The sequence below is a fragment of the Penicillium verhagenii genome, assembly GCF_028828195.1.
Source record: "Penicillium verhagenii strain IBT 33310 chromosome Unknown utg000010l_segment0_segment0, whole genome shotgun sequence".
Taxonomy (NCBI): Eukaryota; Fungi; Ascomycota; class Eurotiomycetes; order Eurotiales; family Aspergillaceae; genus Penicillium; species Penicillium verhagenii.
Genome location: NW_026643174.1, coordinates 1,296,599 through 1,314,198, shown reverse-complemented (window position 1 = coordinate 1,314,198; position 17,600 = coordinate 1,296,599). Strand labels below are relative to the sequence as shown.

At 46.4% G+C, this 17,600-nt stretch overlaps 8 protein-coding genes across 8 annotated transcripts; 3 read left to right on the top strand and 5 right to left on the bottom strand.

Annotated features, from left to right (window-relative positions):
• Positions 1-96: 96 nt before the first annotated feature.
• On the bottom strand, positions 97-1,351 carry N7466_010351 (type III polyketide synthase; the record flags this gene model as incomplete). Its single annotated transcript, XM_057169740.1, has 2 exons — positions 97-1,114; positions 1,170-1,351. 2 exons carry the CDS (start codon positions 1,349-1,351, stop codon positions 97-99), a joined length of 1,200 nt encoding a protein of 399 aa, XP_057017131.1.
• Positions 1,352-2,110: 759 nt separating this feature from the next.
• N7466_010350 (uncharacterized protein) lies at positions 2,111-2,917 on the bottom strand (the record flags this gene model as incomplete). Its single annotated transcript, XM_057169739.1, has 1 exon — positions 2,111-2,917. One exon carries the CDS (start codon positions 2,915-2,917, stop codon positions 2,111-2,113), a length of 807 nt encoding a protein of 268 aa, XP_057017130.1.
• Positions 2,918-4,387: 1,470 nt separating this feature from the next.
• N7466_010349 (Protein kinase domain-containing protein) lies at positions 4,388-5,869 on the bottom strand (the record flags this gene model as incomplete). Its single annotated transcript, XM_057169738.1, has 2 exons — positions 4,388-5,451; positions 5,533-5,869. 2 exons carry the CDS (start codon positions 5,867-5,869, stop codon positions 4,388-4,390), a joined length of 1,401 nt encoding a protein of 466 aa, XP_057017129.1.
• A 549-nt stretch (positions 5,870-6,418) lies between these two features.
• On the bottom strand, positions 6,419-8,579 carry N7466_010348 (uncharacterized protein; the record flags this gene model as incomplete). Its single annotated transcript, XM_057169737.1, has 5 exons — positions 6,419-7,202; positions 7,276-7,404; positions 7,554-8,041; positions 8,105-8,314; positions 8,367-8,579. The coding sequence occupies 5 exons, from the start codon at positions 8,577-8,579 to the stop codon at positions 6,419-6,421; spliced, it is 1,824 nt and encodes a 607-aa protein (XP_057017128.1).
• A 553-nt stretch (positions 8,580-9,132) lies between these two features.
• On the top strand, positions 9,133-9,765 carry N7466_010347 (YdeI/OmpD-associated family protein; the record flags this gene model as incomplete). The annotated part of the gene is made up of 1 exon (XM_057169736.1): positions 9,133-9,765. The coding sequence occupies one exon, from the start codon at positions 9,133-9,135 to the stop codon at positions 9,763-9,765; it is 633 nt and encodes a 210-aa protein (XP_057017127.1).
• A 333-nt stretch (positions 9,766-10,098) lies between these two features.
• On the top strand, positions 10,099-10,890 carry N7466_010346 (sulfotransferase family protein; the record flags this gene model as incomplete). Its single annotated transcript, XM_057169735.1, has 1 exon — positions 10,099-10,890. One exon carries the CDS (start codon positions 10,099-10,101, stop codon positions 10,888-10,890), a length of 792 nt encoding a protein of 263 aa, XP_057017126.1.
• Positions 10,891-11,222: 332 nt separating this feature from the next.
• Positions 11,223-13,804, top strand: N7466_010345 (putative rhamnosidase B; the record flags this gene model as incomplete). The annotated part of the gene is made up of 3 exons (XM_057169734.1): positions 11,223-11,252; positions 11,322-12,565; positions 12,619-13,804. 3 exons carry the CDS (start codon positions 11,223-11,225, stop codon positions 13,802-13,804), a joined length of 2,460 nt encoding a protein of 819 aa, XP_057017125.1.
• A 697-nt stretch (positions 13,805-14,501) lies between these two features.
• Positions 14,502-16,755, bottom strand: N7466_010344 (uncharacterized protein; the record flags this gene model as incomplete). The annotated part of the gene is made up of 11 exons (XM_057169733.1): positions 14,502-14,604; positions 14,668-14,757; positions 14,816-15,030; positions 15,101-15,312; positions 15,373-15,550; positions 15,602-15,751; positions 15,852-15,945; positions 16,009-16,169; positions 16,236-16,307; positions 16,368-16,507; positions 16,560-16,755. The coding sequence occupies 11 exons, from the start codon at positions 16,753-16,755 to the stop codon at positions 14,502-14,504; spliced, it is 1,611 nt and encodes a 536-aa protein (XP_057017124.1).
• Between the last annotated feature and the right edge of the window lie 845 nt (positions 16,756-17,600).

The following is a 17,600-nucleotide window of genomic DNA, read 5'->3' as shown; positions in this document are numbered from 1 at the left end:
AAATTCAAAACTTCGCTCGCGCGGAATATCTACTTAACAATTTGAAGATATAGGTAAAAGGGCAAACTCTATACATCCATCTCCACACGCATGCATTCATTGCCATCGCTTCAAAAGCATCATTTCAGTTGTTAAGCCTGGTCCAAAACTTGAGGCGATAACATCCGGCCTCTTCATCTCCATGGTTCTCAGCTTCTCCAAAACCGCCAGAACAGCAACACTAGAAGTGTTACCGCGACTCCTGTATATCTCATTACTGGCTGCGACTAGCTCATCCGAAAGGCCCATTGCAACTTGTGCCCCCTTTATAATGGACAGTCCACCAGGATGAACCGCCCAATCAAAGTCTGTTGGCGAAGCACCAAGCATTCCATTCTCCACAATGAGACTTTCAAATGGTTGTGCAAGTGAGGCAGATGTCAAGTTGGGAACATTCTTGGACAGCACCAGCCGAAAACCAGTGCTGGTCACCTTATCCTCCATCTCATCATGTGTACCTGGCGTGATGAGAGAGCGTGAGTCAATAATGGAGAATCGTCTTGGAATACTTTTCTCATTGTTCGCTCGAATCCTGCCCTCGGAGTTGCACACAATGAGAGCAGCTGCACCGTCACCGAATAGAGCCACTCCGATTCCCATGTCCTGGGAAGTAGAAGCAGCGTATAGCTCTGAACAAATAAAGATACTGCAAATCTCGCAAGCCAGTACCAAGATTCGAGCTGGTCGTCCTTGACTAGTGGCTGCTCTAGCCAGATTAGAAGCCATCCTCAAAGCCGCCAACCCCCCTGCGCATCCGACGCCACTGATCAATAACCTCTCTGCAGTCGCTGGAATGCCCATCTCGCGAGCAACAATCTGATCATAACCTGGACTTCCAGCATTTGTCGCTGTGACCGATACGAGATGTGTAATATCGCTTTCATGAATCTGACTATCCAGCAGCGCCTTCTGAGCAGCGGTCTTGGCAATCTGGACCCCGTATTGCCGCCACATCGCATCCACTTCTTCTGCCTTGGGAGGATCTTTGCGACGCCATCGAGGATCAGACCAGAGATCCACCACCGCGCGGGTCTCAATGCCCGTCTGCTCGTTGATTTTGAGCAATCGTTTGAGCCTAGGATATTCTTAATTTAGCACGATGGTCTGGATAACAACAGATGGTCACGAACCATGGTGCATCTGAGGGATATAAACCGTGAGCAAATTCCTTAAGGTCATCTGGAGTGACGAGTCTTGAAGGCCATTCCGTGGCTAACCCAGTAATTGTTATCTCGTTCTGCTCTAGAGGTGCGGGTGAAGCGGGAGCTGGAGCTTGAGAATTCCTGGTCGGATTTGAAAAAATACCACCCATATTGACTTTGAAAAGGGTCGTGAATGGATAAGTGTCTGCTTGATGATTGGTCAAGAAGAAGAACTGGAGAAAAGATCGGCGCTTTATGTTAGAATGATGGAATGATTTTATAGTGCAATTGTAGAGGACAGTGATCAAAGTAGCACACTGGACCGTGTACAGTGCAATTTAACCGACGTATACGAAAGACACAAGTAAGCCTAGGAAAGAAGCCTAGTAAATGTAGCTACATTGTAAACATTATCGATCAATCATCATATGGCTGTCACAATATATGATTGCGCCCCATATTGGTCGGCTGTGACTGTTACACCCAAAGGATTCCCAAGTTGCGTTCTCAACATGGAGTGATACGGAATGCCGAGCCCGACTCCGAAAGCTTACTAGTATGAGTTAGTTGTAAACGAAGGCTATACAACTTCAACGTAGTAGATCCGCAAATAATTAATCACAATTTATCATATGCACGTTTCATGGTGCTGATTAGTCTGTGATTCGCTGGTCATCAATCGTGGAGTCCATGTGGAACAGATCTATAGATCACACGCGAGTCTACATCCCAACGGAAGGAATTTAAATGATTGATGATACCATGCTAAAATCTTATGCATTGAAGAAAGGAAAATTGCTATGCAACAAAAACAAAGAGAGCAGACAAGGGAAGACAGTTGAAAATCGGTATTTTAAACCACGCCGGCGCCAGGGCAAAAAGGAAATATCATGTAGGAGTACAGAGAAAAAAATATATCGTCGGATCACTCAGTGATTTTCAATTCGATTCTCCATTTCGTGAATGGGAGAGGGAGTTCGGGCCGTCATGGGTCGTGACTCGGATTGAGGGTTATCTCTGAAGATCACAGATGATCTATCGCCGAGCAGATTGGTGCTGGACTCATTCTTCATAGTTTCGAGTGGCGCAGGAACAACAGCCGTCGCTTTCAGAAGTTGACGGGCAGCGATGCGCTTTGATTTTGCTCGCTCTCCGGCGCAGTGGATAATGGAGACACCGGCGAACACGGAGAACATGACGCAGACAAAGATGATAGCATTGATCACCCCCCTGTGGTTCTTCTTTGCCTGTGCGGCACTGACGGTGCTGGTTGCAGTTGCGGTGCTTGTGGTAGTGGAGGAGGTGCTGGTGGTTGTGGTCGAGGATGTAGTTGACGAGGAAGTGGCAGAAGACGTGGTGGATGTTGTAGTAGAATCCGAAGTTGTGGTACTCGAGGTAGTGCTTGAGGTTGTCGAGGTTGTCGAGCTCGTAGTGGATGTCGTTGAGCTCGTCGTGCTCGATGTTGTGGATGTAGTTGAAGTGGATGATGTTGTAGATGTGGTGGAGGTGGTGGACTCGGAAGTGGTGGTGGTATCACGAGCGAAGATCGCACCTAGAAGCTCCCTCTTATCGCGAATTTCAAGGATCTGTACTGTTCCGTCGACATCGGCCACCATAGGAGGAAAGGCAAGCTGAGTAGTCTGCGGGGCCAACTCGATAGTGGTGGGTGTAGAGAATGGCTGAGCCGAAACCCGCGACAAGTGAGCTCCCAGAAGGAGCAAAAGTAGACCCTGCATATTGACCCGTACCGTGGATGACTATGGAAAGAATGAGGGGGAATTGAATTCTAAGGAAGAAGGAAAAAAACAGAGCAGAGAGGCATAATTTAAATTATTTTGTGCTAGTTGTATGGCCGCGAGTAGCTTGACGTGGTGTGGCTTGGCGGCGTAGACTCCACCGTTAAATCTTAGCCATGAACGAGATTTCTTAGCAAAGGCTTGCGTTATACATCTGGCTTGTAGCCCACGAACAGTTTAGCTTGGTAGTTATTTTTGCACTGGAAATCCAGTGGGGACCGTTTTAGTCCGATGGCATACGATGGCACACGCAAATGCCGCGCGGCACGGCCCCACAGGGCTGGCTTCTATCGTATCAAATTGGTTCAAATTGGTGTATCGCAAAGGAAAAGCTTGTTTTAGCTATTTGACAGTGAATTTGCAGGAGAAGAAAAAAGGGCATCGAAAGGAACAGGAGAGTACCTGAATCAAAAATGTTGACCCGAAAAAGAGAATATGGTTTGCTAGCTTGAGCCTCAGTATTGGGAACGGGCCCCACCGAAAACGAAATAGTGTGGTAGTATGGTAGAAAACATACCCGGCTTCAATGTTAGGGAAATGGAATTTTGGTCAATGAGATATGGCTTGGAATGTTTTATGATCTAAAATTATGCTCGTACAAATTACCCGTACGCAGTCGTACATTCAATGTTAAGGTGTGGCAACTGAGAACATTGAACGTGGGCCGTGGGCCGTGGCAGAGATACTTCGGCCCGGAAAAAGGGGTTAACCCGTCTACTAGTAAGCATCGGAATCAGCCCGCACATACGAATCACACTAACCCTTATGATACAAACAGAAAAATCAAGAGAAAAAGAAAAAATTGAAAATTGAAAGATGAAAGGGAAAACAGGGCCAGAATTGAAGCCTGAGGATTAGTCTACATGGTTCAAAATAAACATTTGAACAAATCTTCCTAATGAAAAACGGTCAAAGGGACCCTGGGACCAAAGTCAATGTGTACACTATGGAGATCGACAAGTTTAAAGGTGGGGAGTGAAAATTTCCATGTGGATATCAACCCAAAGTCTACTACTCCGCTGGTACAATGAAAATTGTCCAATCCTGCTTTTAAAAGTTCAAAACAAAAGTACCTAGCAGTCCAGTAATTCAAGTAGATCTGAGATTCCATTTGATGTGAATCTGGGACATTGAATACAAAGTACAATTTGGTCTTTCAACTTTAGACCCCGTGTTCCTTGAATAAAAAGAAAAGATTCGGTTCAAATCCATCGAAGGACGTGTTTACATAGTGTGATTAGGTCACACTGGGGACAATTCAGCTGATCACATGTGCAGATGCATGTGGTGCAAGATTTATGTACATAATTTCCGAGTACGCCAAGTTTTCGATTTTCGTTTGACTCCAGAGTTCCAGCTCTGAAACCTCGAACATTGAATGAAGCCTTCAATTATTTGAATCAATTGAGGTTAAATAGATTGACTATAGATGTCCTGGAACTCTTGCGAAAATGGCCGCTCATATACACGGTTTTGGTGGGCCCACTGCATGAACCAAGAGTAGGAAGCCAGTGTATCCAAGGAAGGACGCTTGGCAGGGTCTTTCTGAAAAAGATGACGCAGCACATCCTTGCAATCCTGAGATAAATCTTCTCTGATCGGCAATTCATCCCACATGATTCTCAGCCTTCGGTCGTAGACTCTCTGATTTTCCTCTCCGTGGTAATTCAATAAGTCCATCTCATGACCTCCAGAAGGAGGGTTATCCCACGGCCAAAAGCCGTGCAGAAGTCCATAGAGGATGACACCAAACTTCCACAATGTGATTTGACGAACATCGGTTTTCCATTTTATCCAGACCTCCTTGCCCAAGTCACGTTCGCGGTTCTCCGGTCGAAATAAAATCTCTGCAAATTCGGGTTGCATTTGGTATTCCTGGAACGGTATATATGCATACCCCTTTGTTACAAAGTCTTCATCTTCTAAGCCGAACCAGACATTGCCGAGGTCGATCAGTTGAACGTTCAAGTTCTGGTCGACAACAAAGTTATGCACAGAGAGATCGTAGTGGACCAAGTTGATCTGCGCCATGTCAATAATTGCTTGCAGGAGTTGTCCCGCAACTTTGCAAGCAGACATCTCGTCAAGCATAGGACGACTGTTGTGAAGAATAAGATATTTGCCCGTGAATGCGGGAAACAGTGGTGCATAAGACGTTACCTGCTGGGTCCATCGATCCGAAGCCGGATCAACACATGGGGACATAACAATTGTTTGATATCGGTCATGGATGTAGACAGAGTCAAGTTTTGGGAACCTATCGCTGCACTTGAGAAAGAGTAGATACAAAGCTTCAGCAGGGATATACCTTGCCGGCTCAGCATTGTCATGAATTGGCACCATAGGAGGTGAAATATAGTACCTGGCGCTGAAGAGTGTGGTATGACGTTCAATCTTGACCGCAAAATGTTTGATATTTCGAGAATCTCGAGTTTGCTCACACCTCTCTCGGGCTAGGTAAACGGCTCCAAAAGCTATATGAATTATTTAAATGTTAGCCGATTTTGATTCACGCGAGGGATGGTAAACAAACATTGAAGGATAGGGAAACTTACTGCCATGGCCAATCGTACCATATATCTCCATACGATCCCGCAAATTTGGACATAGTCGAGTTATGCGATATTTCGAGTCATCGTTGGAAACCGGGCTCAAGAAATCAACCATCGCCGAGTTTTCTTCCTGTTGGAATATTAGATTATCATTTCGTCCAATCTCGTAGCCGTGGAACATCACATGATCGCACAGTGAGATATTCCCATGTTCTCTAGCGGCCATGGCCCTTTCCAAACGCCATTGGAAAGCATGGTGAAGATGGGGGTATTTCAAGGATAGGGAGCTATGTGGGTCTAGAAGTTCCAGAGCCGCGACCGCAAAGCTTTGATGATGCATGATTCTGACCTTTAAAGTTATTTGATAAGACTGTAGACGAAGAAGAGCTTGTAAGGTAATTTAACACAATGTGCTAGAGAAACAGAGGTCAGATAATGGCTATGTTCTCGAATTTCGGACATTTGGAGGAAATGGACTGGGGTTTATGTATCCCATTACCAACAAAGAAAACACAATTGATCATTGGAGAGAACTTTGAATGCTTTGTGATGAAGACAATGCTACAAAAGCACAGCCTGACTTCCACATAAAAAACTAAAAATAGGGATCAAAGGAATTATTGTAGTTCGAAGGTGAAAGGCCATTGTCATAAGGTCTTCATTCTTTCATTCTTTCACAACAACTGGCGTTCAAATATTCGAGCCACGTTCAACAAGGGGATCAAAGGCATCCTGGAATATATGACAAAAATCGTGAAAGTCTAGTCCCATATGGCGTTATGATGCTGAAATTTACAATATCCACGGTGGCCATGCCGCATGGAATTATCTTGACTAGATTTATTACCAGCTTCCAGGATTGACCGCAGCTTGCATCCCTCGCAACATCTCAACGGCTTTCCCAAAATTGAGCATCCATCGCGACTAGGCGGTTGAACAATTGGTTTCGAGATCGCATACCAGTGAGGTGATATGATTGCTCCATGTCATCACCGCTGACCACGAGGCCATCAGCAGCCTCTTTACTACCAGCTGTCAATTCGACGATCAACTTTCGCTTCCATCCTAGGCCCTCGGTCTTTTTCAACTCTTTGATATCTGTGACAGGGATCTGGAACAGAACGGATCCCTTCTTCCGGCTTTCGATTCGCAAATCGTCTAGCCCCGCTGACTGATATGTGGTGAAATACAAAATTGGCGGCTCTTTAGAATTGTCAATCACAGCTGCGCCACGCTTTCGTTCGTACTTCGCGTCAAACTTCAGGGGACCAAAGGGGGTTGCAGAGAAGTGTCTGTTCTGCAGCATCCCAAGCAAGTTCTTGGTGTGGGCAGATCCTGCGATGGCCATCGCTCGGTCGAATGCAATGTGGCCTTGGATTGCAGTTGCAATGGTTCGGCGAAGGAATTTGAAGAATTTGAACATCGTCCTCCGTTTCGGTTTTGCTTCAGGGAGAGAGATGTTTGAGTTTGTCTTCTGTAGTTCGGGTGATGAATCCTGCTTTGTAAGGTCTAACGATGAAGATCCCGCTTGGGACTTTTTACGAGAAATGGGCCATGCCCTATCGTTGTTACCAATAGCCGGAGGAGGCGGCAGAGGCTCGGAGTTGATCTCACCAATCCGTAATAGAGTCAATGTCAGCTGAGCATTAGTAGGGACGCCAGCTAAAAGTGTCCTAGACATTGAATCAGCAAAAAAAAAAAAAAAATCCAAAGAAAGAATACGAAGAGAAATCCAAGAGGGCATACTTTTGCAAATCCATATTATCTCTCCAATTTGGGATTTTCTGGTTTAAGGTATCCAGCGTGTATGTGAAGACCGGATCTCCAAAAAATCCAAAACCAATGGTAAATCCAATGATCTTAACAATCCAATAACTAGATACCAAGGGTACCAACACAGATATTAATGTCAAGATACCCGCCAGTTGGAGTCGGGATGTAATTAGCAAGAATGGTGGCGTTGGAGATAGAAGACTGCCAAGGGTCAGCGAGGGAGGTGTTTTGGTCAATGGAGCATAACATACTTGGCAAATTTCTCATAAATATCAGTGACATCACTCAGTCCACGCATGAGTTGGTTTGTAGCGTGCGAAACCTTCTTCTTCATGGGCTTTTTGGTCTTGTCTTCAGTACTATCAACAATCGGAGTCTCCATGGGGTCTACGACTTCTGACCCATCGCCAAGAAGAGGCTGATCAGGAGCATCCTCAGCTACAGCTTGACCATATTTCGTGGCAGCACTCTCAATGGCTACGGTTGCCAGGCTGTCGATCAAATTTCTCGCTTCTTGTTCCGCAGCCTCGCCCTTGTGGGCCTCTGGCGCGCCCGTGAGGCTATCCAGAGATTCAGGTTGGCCCGTTTCCGAGTTCCTTGCACTAGGAATTTCCGAGTTTAGTGTTGCAGTGGTAGCAGGAAAAATCCATGCTCGGACCTGTGGAATCATGATCATGGAAACCATGACACCACAGATGGTCGGAACCAGAATGTCGAAGGCCCAGCATGTAAAATAAACCTGGAGATTGTCAGTTCTGTAAAGGAAGGAGGGGGGTATGGTCGAATGGGGAAATGGACATACGATACAAAACACGGTTGTCCGACCGGACTCTTTCCATGACCGCAATCGTGTAATATGCCGAAAGAACTCGATCACACCGACAACCACGGAGGTGTAGAACCGCTCGAGGGTGATACGCAATTTTTCGGGCGGGAATCGCTCACTGTCCACGCGATTCAGATCGAGTGGTTGGGCTTTGGCATCTTGGACGGCTCGCACATGGTATATTTGCTGTTCACATGTCAGCTTGGATTGCAACTCTATGCCGGTGGGGGCCACAAACCTTGTCGAATCGTCGAATCAGCATCCAAAGATCTTCATTTGAAAGACCCTTGGCAAGGTTCTCTTCCACCGTACGAGAGGCTGACTTCCACTGGGCATTCGGCAATGGCCGTTGGTGTATTGGCTGAATTGGACCGCTCTCGGGGGTCTGGATCAAGCTGTCATCCTGGACCTCGTTGTTTAAGTCTCCCGAGACTTCGTGTTCATAGCTCATAGTCACCGGGTGTGGTGAATTTGCCGCCTTTCTCTCTGTAGTGTTGAAAAGAAGGTCCCGAGATGCTGATTGAGGGAAAGAAATGTGATGTTGACAGATATGTGGCTGATGTCATTCCCCAGTTAAACGCGGAGTTGTTATCGCTTATCCTATCTCGTTATCTGTACTACCCCACACGTGTCTCACGTGTCGCCATGTTGCACTAAATATTGGCCGCCCTTTACTCCGCCCTGTATGTCGTAGTGTAGTGCGCGATTTGTCAGCTTGGGGCCACCAATCACATGATCCTTATTGATTCATCGATTATTTGATCTGTAGCTTCCTCCCTTGGTTTTCCTGGAATTCAGTTTTGTAAATTTTCTGCCAGATTTAAATCTAACAGGGATTACACCGTACACGTGTTTCACTTGTCGCGTAACTCGTGTCCCTGTCCCTTTTCTAACCCTTTCAAGCCTTTTCACACTTTGACACTTTTCTTTTAGACTTTTACTGGGTCTAACCTTTTCCGGAGAAACGATGCGAGCCATTGAGATACTTCTCCACCATCCTTACCATGGCCCTGAAACTTCCTACCGATTTACCCATTCATTCATTCCCCACCGCTCAAGCGCTAGAGGTGTTTCTTGAGCGCGAGCATACGACCGCACCAGGATTCTATCTTAAATTTGCAAAAAAGGCATCCGGATTCCAGTCTGTATCCGTGCCGCAGGCCGTAGAAACTGCCCTATGTTTTGGCTGGATTGACGGTCGAGCGAATCGATTCGACCAGGACTGGTGGCTGGTGCGGTACACCCCTCGTCGAGCGAAGAGTATCTGGTCCCAAAAGAATGTCAACACGGCCCATCAATTGATAGAAAACGGTCGCATGCGCCCAGCTGGACTAGCTGCAGTGGAGGCTGCGAAATCTGATGGCCGGTGGCACCGTGCGTATGCCGGCTCAGCCACTATAATTGTCCCTGATGATTTTCGGGTCGCTTTGGAATCAGTGCCCTTTGCTACCCCCTTTTTTGAAACGTTGAACAAAACCGATCGCTATACTGTTTTGTGGCGCATTGAAACAGCTTCCCCCACATCTAGGGGCAAACGAATCGACAAGTTGGTCCAAATGCTGGCGGAGAGACAAGTACCCACTTCCCTGACGTCCGTGGGAAAACGCAAAAGGCAATCAAATGAAGAAAATTCTTAAAGAGCTGGATCTGCTTGAATGGCTGACAACACACAAACCCAATCTCCTGACTAGCCAAATTCTGTCGTATACTTTTTACCAGATCAAGTAAATGGCCCGAGAGAAACACCAGTGGTAGCCGGCCAAGTAGTGCGAGTCTTACAGCCGCACTCATGCTGCTGACGATCGGTGATATGGGGGCCAAAGTCTTTTTACAAGACGAAAGACAGAAAGAAACCGTAGAGAAAAAAAAATATATGATAAATGAAGCTCCCCTCTCTTCTTTGGCCCACCACATAATAGAAAACGTCAACACTCTATTCGCCGGTATTCTACTATCATACATACGCCAATATGCGCTTCTTATCTGATACTCTGGTCGTCGATCCAACCACCAAACCTACAATGCAAGTCCTTGGTGCAGGTCTACCACGGTGTGCGACTAGCTCTATGCAGGCTGCCATGGAATCGGAACAAATCAACTGCCATCCATCGATGCATATGGCCCATATTGCGCCTAACATCGCTCGTAGCAACTTAGTTTTGCAAGCAATGCAAGAGCCAAATACTGAACGACGCCAAAAATTACTATACGAATTATTCGATGGTTTCCAAGCCACTTCTGACTTTCCCGGATGTGCCGTCATCGACGACTTGATGGATATGTACCCCGATGCAAAGATTGTCCTGAACCTGCGTCCAGGTGGTGGCCCCAGCTGGGTAAAATCGATCAAAGCACTACACTGGGCGAAAGACACGTCTTACTACGTCCTCACTTTCCTTTGGAAGACTGATCGCAACCTGCATGCCATGTGGCTTATTTATGTGCAAATGTGTATGAGAAAATTTGGCCTCGCTGAGGATGAGGTGTTCACGACGAAGCACTATGACGCCCATAACGCGTGGGTTCATGCGGAGGCGACTAGGCGTGGCCGAGAGGTTCTGGAGCATGAGCCGAAGGATGGATGGGAACCCATTTGTCAATTCCTTGGAAAGGAGACCCCGGAGAATGAACCTTATCCACATCGAAACGATGCCGCTGAAGTCCGTATGATAAAGCGAATTTTGTATGCTCGAGGGATTGTCTCTTGGCTTGTACTGATCGGGACAACATATGGGGCTGCGAGATGGTTCGATCTTCTTTAGAGGGGTCATTTTAGCTCAACAACCCTAGTATGTAGGATCTTCACTTTTATTTCCACCTGTCGAGAACATCAGCAAATTCCCAATTGGATATTTTCGTATTTGACCCGAGTGTTGTCGCTTACAATCCATGAAATTTTGAAATTTTGAAAATATCTTGAGGAAGGGGTGGAGTTCGTAAAATGAGCTTCGGAGTTTCTCTCGGGGTAGACAGCCCCGAGCATATTGCGGGGGTATAAAGAGGGGAGAACGGGTTATCCGTGGCACCAGACCCAGTCTCGTTCGATAACCTCTCATCCATTGGAGGACCCCCGGGAGTTTACAATTCTGCAAAAATGCAGGAATCAAAATTGAAAGAGCAGCAGGTCAGTGATTACTGTATATTGCCCAACTACTTCCAAGGTTTTTGCCTAATCTTGTTTTGGAACCTATAGACAATCAATAGTCTCCAAGCAAATTGGGTCTGGGTACCTAACTGGATTGATTCTTCTCCTATCAACACTGCCGGGAGATTGGTCAGATTCAAACGCAAATTCACTTTGACATCCGCTCCAGAGAATGCCCTCCTCCATTTCTCTGCCGATACAAGATACAAATTACTCGTAAATGGCGTGCATGTTGCCACGGGACCTGCCAGAGGAAGCCCGTCGATATGGTATTATGATAGCTTGGACATCGCAGCTCAACTACGAATCGGGCAAAATGAAGTCGAGTTTCTAGTGCTCCGCTACTTCGCATCTTCCCGTGGAGCGATGCCATTTGAGCGAACTTCCTTTCCAGGTTTGACGGTGGTAGGCTGCGCTCAAACTGCCACCGAGATCGCGAATCTTGAATCCAGGCAGCACTGGGAGGCACAAGTTGATGAAAGTGTGAGGTTTCCAACTGGACTTGTGGATGACGTCTTTCTCCATGTAAGCTATCCTCCCTGTATTCATTCTCCTTGTCTAATCTGTTTGAAGATCAATGAGCGTGTCGATCTCATAGAACCGAGTCCCATTGTGGTGCCAGTTCCATATGAAATCCGATCCGTGAATGGAGAACTACCCCCTTGGCGCTTACGTCCGCGTGTTATCCCAATGCCCGAGACACAGAATGTGGCTATGGATACGATCAAGTTGTGTAAAAGTAATGTGCCAAAAGAGAATTGGACAGGGGTTTTCTCAAGAAATGACCCTCTCACACTCTTTCCCGGATCCACCCATGTGCTGGAGCTGCAAGCGGACGTGCACTCAACAGCCTTTCTACAGTGTGTGTTCAAAGCCGTCGATCAACCGTCCCAGGTCAAACTCAAAATCACCTATTCCGAAGGATATGAATTGGAACCTCGGTCATACCCCTACTTCAGAAGCAAGGGCGATCGACTCGATAACACTGCTGGAGTAATCATCGGTCCATATGATGAGGCTACTCTCACAGTCCCCGATGGAGAGGATGTGGTATACGAACCATTTTGGTTCCGAACATTCAGAGTATTACGAATCGAAATCACGATCGCATATGAGCCGGTGGTTTTGCTATCATTTCGCGGGACACAGGTCAACTATCCTCTAGGTGTCAGGGCTAGTTGGCGCAACCTCTCTGAGCCAGACAGCGAGGATATTTGGAATGTTTCGATTAGGACTCTCCGAAACTGCATGTTTGACGGCTATTCAGACTGTCCTTTTTACGAGCAACTCCAGTATGTCTTATTGCATATATATCTACCGAAGGAAAAGCTAACTCTCATGGCAGGTACTCTGGAGACAGCAGATCTGTTGGACTATTCCACTATCTTCTATCGGGTGATGACAGGTTGATGCGACAGGCAATCACAAACTTTGCGTCTTCGATCACACCCGAGGGGCTCACACAATCCAGATTTCCATCGCATGTTCCTCAAATTATCGCAGGCTTCCCCTTATACTGGATTCTACAGATTTGCGACCACTACCTCTTTTTCGGTGACATCAAATACTCTCGCTCATTTGTGCCGCGCATTGACGGCGTTCTGGACTTTTTCGACTCACATATTGACGAGCTCGGTCTCGTAAGCGGGATTTCCGATGATGTATGGCAATATGTCGATTGGGTGTCGACATGGGGCGCAACAGATGAGCATCCGGACAAAGGTGTCCCAGTTTCGGGTCGGAAGTCAAATCGACACACATACTTCAGCATGCTATATGCGTATGTATTGCGGCACGCAGCGCGGCTACTTCGTGAAGTTGGTCGACCTGGGAATGCAGATGAATACGATTCCCGCGCCGATGCAGTGGTCTCCGCTATTCGAAAACATTGCTACAATGGGGAGTTCTTCACAGATTCAACGGCAGATGTAGCGGGTCCTGACGGGTATTCACAACACTGCCAAGTCTTCGCTGTTCTTTCAGGTGCTGCCTTCCCGGCGGACCACCAACGTATCCTTGCGGAGTCCTTTGAGAATCCAAAATTTTCGAAATGCTCCTATGTCATGCGCTTTTATCTCCTACGTGCCCTTTCTATTGCCGGAGGCGGGCTATATGAAGGACTCTGGGTCAAGATGTGGAAACCATGGCGAGCCATGCTTGGCAACAACTTGTCCACATGGGAGGAGGATGATGTCCGGCAGCGATCTGATTGCCACGCCTGGGGAAGTGTTCCGCTATACGAATACTGCACTGAGCTTGCAGGTGTTTCTCCCATCGCACCGAGATGTTCCAAGATCCTCTTCAAACCACGACTATCTCTTTCCGATAAGTTGAGTGCGTCTATCGTGTTGGGTCCTGATAACTCAGCGAGTGTTGAATGGTATATCGAGAATGATGGCCAACTCACAGTGAAGCTTACTCTCCAAAGGGCTATCTCGGTGGTGAGTCAGCTTCCAGGGCAAGAATTAAAAGAACACGGTGTTGTTTCGTATGTTGAGCTTCATTACACCCGGGCTATTTGCAAGGTCTGATACACCCGTCGAGGTAGCGATTGCGGGACAGTGATGGTCAAACCCGTTTGCAACATTGGAACCATGTATAACAATGCAATCATGACATGCCATCAGTGCTTCAAAGCTTCATGTTCTTCTTCGCCGTTTTGATAATTTAGATGGTGAAGTTTCCTTACACATGAATCCTTACACATGAATCAAACAACGTTTAATACTACCTATACACTTCTAAGGTTTCTCAAATCATGGAATCACCTATGCATCTCTATGTTACTCTCCTGAGGTCTGTGGCCATACCTCTTCTTTGCCTGATTCTCATCTAAGGCTGTATTGTGGTATCTGCACAGCAACTTCGGCATCCTCACCTTTACTACTCGGTCACCTATGCATTTTCCCACTGGCGGAGTTTATGGTTAAAAAACAATAGATGAAATAAACCCTGAGCAGTGAGTAAAATACCGATCTCAAGTAGCAAATTTATACTCTTCTCCAAGTACTGCATAGTTACCTATTCATCTCGAGAGCTGAGTACATTTGGGGGCCCGTGTGGCTTGCATGTATTCCCATTTTCCTCTTGAACTTTGACCTTCAAAGGAGTCTGTTCTCGATACATAACGACTTGAAATTGAAAGTATCAAAAGATAAAGTAGCGCTATGGATGAAACAGAGAGCACTTCGCACTTCCCTCCCAATTCACTAGACTCGGCCCCGTCAATCAAGCCATCGCATCCCTTTCCTTCTGATGAATTTCGTCCGCACGCATTTGGACTTGAGTGACGTATCCCTTGAATTTTCGAAGGTTCACTTTGCTTTCGAATCTGTTAAAGTATTCATATCAGCAATGATTTTCCCCACTATCAAAAGTCCTAATCAAAACTCACAACTCGTCAATTTCAGCAGGTGTGCGGCGCGTCACCTCTGGCAAGATGAACCATGCAATAAGAACAGCCACAGATCCAGTTCCGGCGAAGCTAGAATTATCTCCTGTCAGCAAGATATAAAAATGGTTGTAGATGGGTTTGAACTAACAAAAATCCTGTTTTAACACCCCAGCTCGAAGTCGTCCCATTATTTATCATCAGTGGTGTACAGAAGCTAAACATAATGGCAACACCATTAGACAATGCCAAAGCCCAACCAGCAGTTTGCGCTCGCAGACGTTGCTGGGGAACTTCGGCGGCGTAAGCATAGCCGATGGCCGATGCTCCGGTCGTGGAAAACGTAGCCAAACAGGCGAAGAAAATCTTGAAGAAAGATGCGTCAGTATTAATCCAGCGTTAGTTTGAAGAAGACTTTTGGAACGGTGGGCAGTACCAGTAGAGAGCTAGTCGCAGGCTTTTCATAGTTGAAGCATCCGATGATACCAAGGCATAACACAGATACTACAGTGACTGCATACGGGTAGATAGTAAGAGGTCGACGTCCAAATTGATCGGTAAGTGTCACTGTCAGAAGCATAGAAAGAAGCTGAACACAAGACAAGATGACTGTCACCATAAAGGGGTCATCGCTACCGGCTGCCTGGACTGGTATTGGGTTAGTTTGAGACCGGAGCTGGGGGAAAATTGAGGAATATTCGGACGTACAGAAGTAGGTAGCGTAGCTGTTGAAGACTGCCAGGCCCACAAATTGTTGCGCTATCTTAGGCCAAGATGCAATGATGAAACGAATGAGATTGCGACCTTTGAAAACAGCTAACTTGCCAATTTCAGCATTAGATTCAGCAACTCTGCGTTCCTCCGCCACAGTGGCATCCATGACATTCTGTTATCTTGTTAGTGAGATCCTGTCAAAGCATCGGAGATTATATCATACGATTTGTTCCTGAACATCATAACCTTCAACGCTTCCATTGTATGTCTGCAAAATCTTTGCTGCACGATCAAGTTTTCCTTTGCTGACCAGCCACCATGGGGATTCTGGAATAAGGAAAAATATGATAGCGATAACACCGATCATCGCCCACTGTGTTTTAGATTACTATCAGTATGTATACATCCAATATACTTGTGATTCCCACCCAGAACCTGGGGATGATGGTTATAGAGATACTTTTAACACATACCTGGGAGTAAATTGGTGTTCGGAAATCCATAGGGTCTGAGGCATTGAGCCTGTTAAGTGCCACTGACGCGAAGATTTGACCAAGCACAAACCACCTTTTTAGATAAGTCAGCTTCAAGAAACATCAACCTCGGAGGGCATGCGTCTCTCTGACTCACAAGCTATAAGCATTGATATAGAATCCTCGCAGCTGAGTGGGTGCAATTTCAGACAAGTATAGGGGAAGAGTGGATTGCAGCATTCCTACACCCATCCCGGAGAAAAGTTTGGCCACAAGCCAGTGCTGCCATTTGGTAGCAAAGGATTCGATAAAAACGCTCTAATCGATCGCAATCAGTATTCATCTATAGTGTACCCAGCCGGAGGTGTTGTGTTTGTCACCTACAATGACAAGATCCACCCAGATTGTATACAACGCGACTTTTCGACCGTAGGCCTCTGTGATATATTGCAAAAGCTAATGTAAAAATATCGTTAGCAATGAAAATCAAACAGCAGACTAGTTAGTTGAACTGACGATTTGTCCAACCGTTTGACCCGCAGATTGAATTCCACCCCACGCCGAAACGTAATGTCCGTTAATGATCTTTGTACCCGGAGACGCAAATTGAGCGATAAAGCCCTTGTTGGAGACAACTCCGCCGTTAAGGCTTATTTCTGTACAAGTAAGTCAGACAAGGGACTTGATTTTGTCAAAGAGATAACTTACGGTATCCGTCCAGTGATGCACTGAAAGATGCAACCATGGCAATCAGCGACATGAACTTGAACTGGCGAGCTGTTTGCCAGACCGAAAGATCATCCGACTTGGATCGCATCGTGGCCTGCTTAGGGGTGTCATTCCCAATTGGATTCTCCGCGTGGGCATCTTGAATATCCTCGCTGGGGTTTTTCGTTTCCTCCATCGTGACTGATGAGTTCAGAAGTGAAGGGATAGAATATTTGGTATGTCGCACCCCAACTTTCCGGGGAATGTTTGAACCTCAACAGCTTATCTTAAAGCTATGCTTGCCCAGCCTCGGATAGTCATGTCAAATCACGCGCGTTTCCCCGTAATTTTTTTTATTTTTTAAGCTTCTGTGAGTGCGGGGTTCGTTCATGTGGATTGACATACTATCAAGCCACGCATCTGACCACATGCTAACAAAGAAAGACTGGAAAATACCGACAATTCCTCCGCATCGGCTACTGAAACGCAGATTCATTCCCCGACCCCAGTTCGTGAGCTCAGCTCATAACGATGAAACTCCGGCTTGGTTCTACTTTCAATATCAAAGAGGATCTCGGTTAATGATTCGGATCTACTTCTCCCGAAAGCGAGGACTAGTGCAATTATTTTGACTTTTGGCGTGCATCGGAATCTCCGAAGGCCTCAGTTGTCCAATGTACTACGGGGAAATTGAAATAGATGTCGCGGAATGAATATGGACAAGCGAGACCGATGCCCTCATCATCATATCAACAACAATATAATGCATCTTCGAATACGAGTCGTCGAGCCTGCTAAATACACATAGACACACATGCATAGAGATACTAAATACATTACACAACAAAACCTGAGCATACTCGCCACAGCTTCTTATTACTACATAGTATGTATCTGTCTTGGCCAAATGGTCAACTGGTACTATCAGACATCACTAGTTCGTCTCCAGGGCTTTGTGCAGATGTGGGGCTCCTTTCAAATGTTACTGAAATGGGATATTTCCCGGCGGCAGGTGGGTCTACATTCCAACCTGGGCGCGGA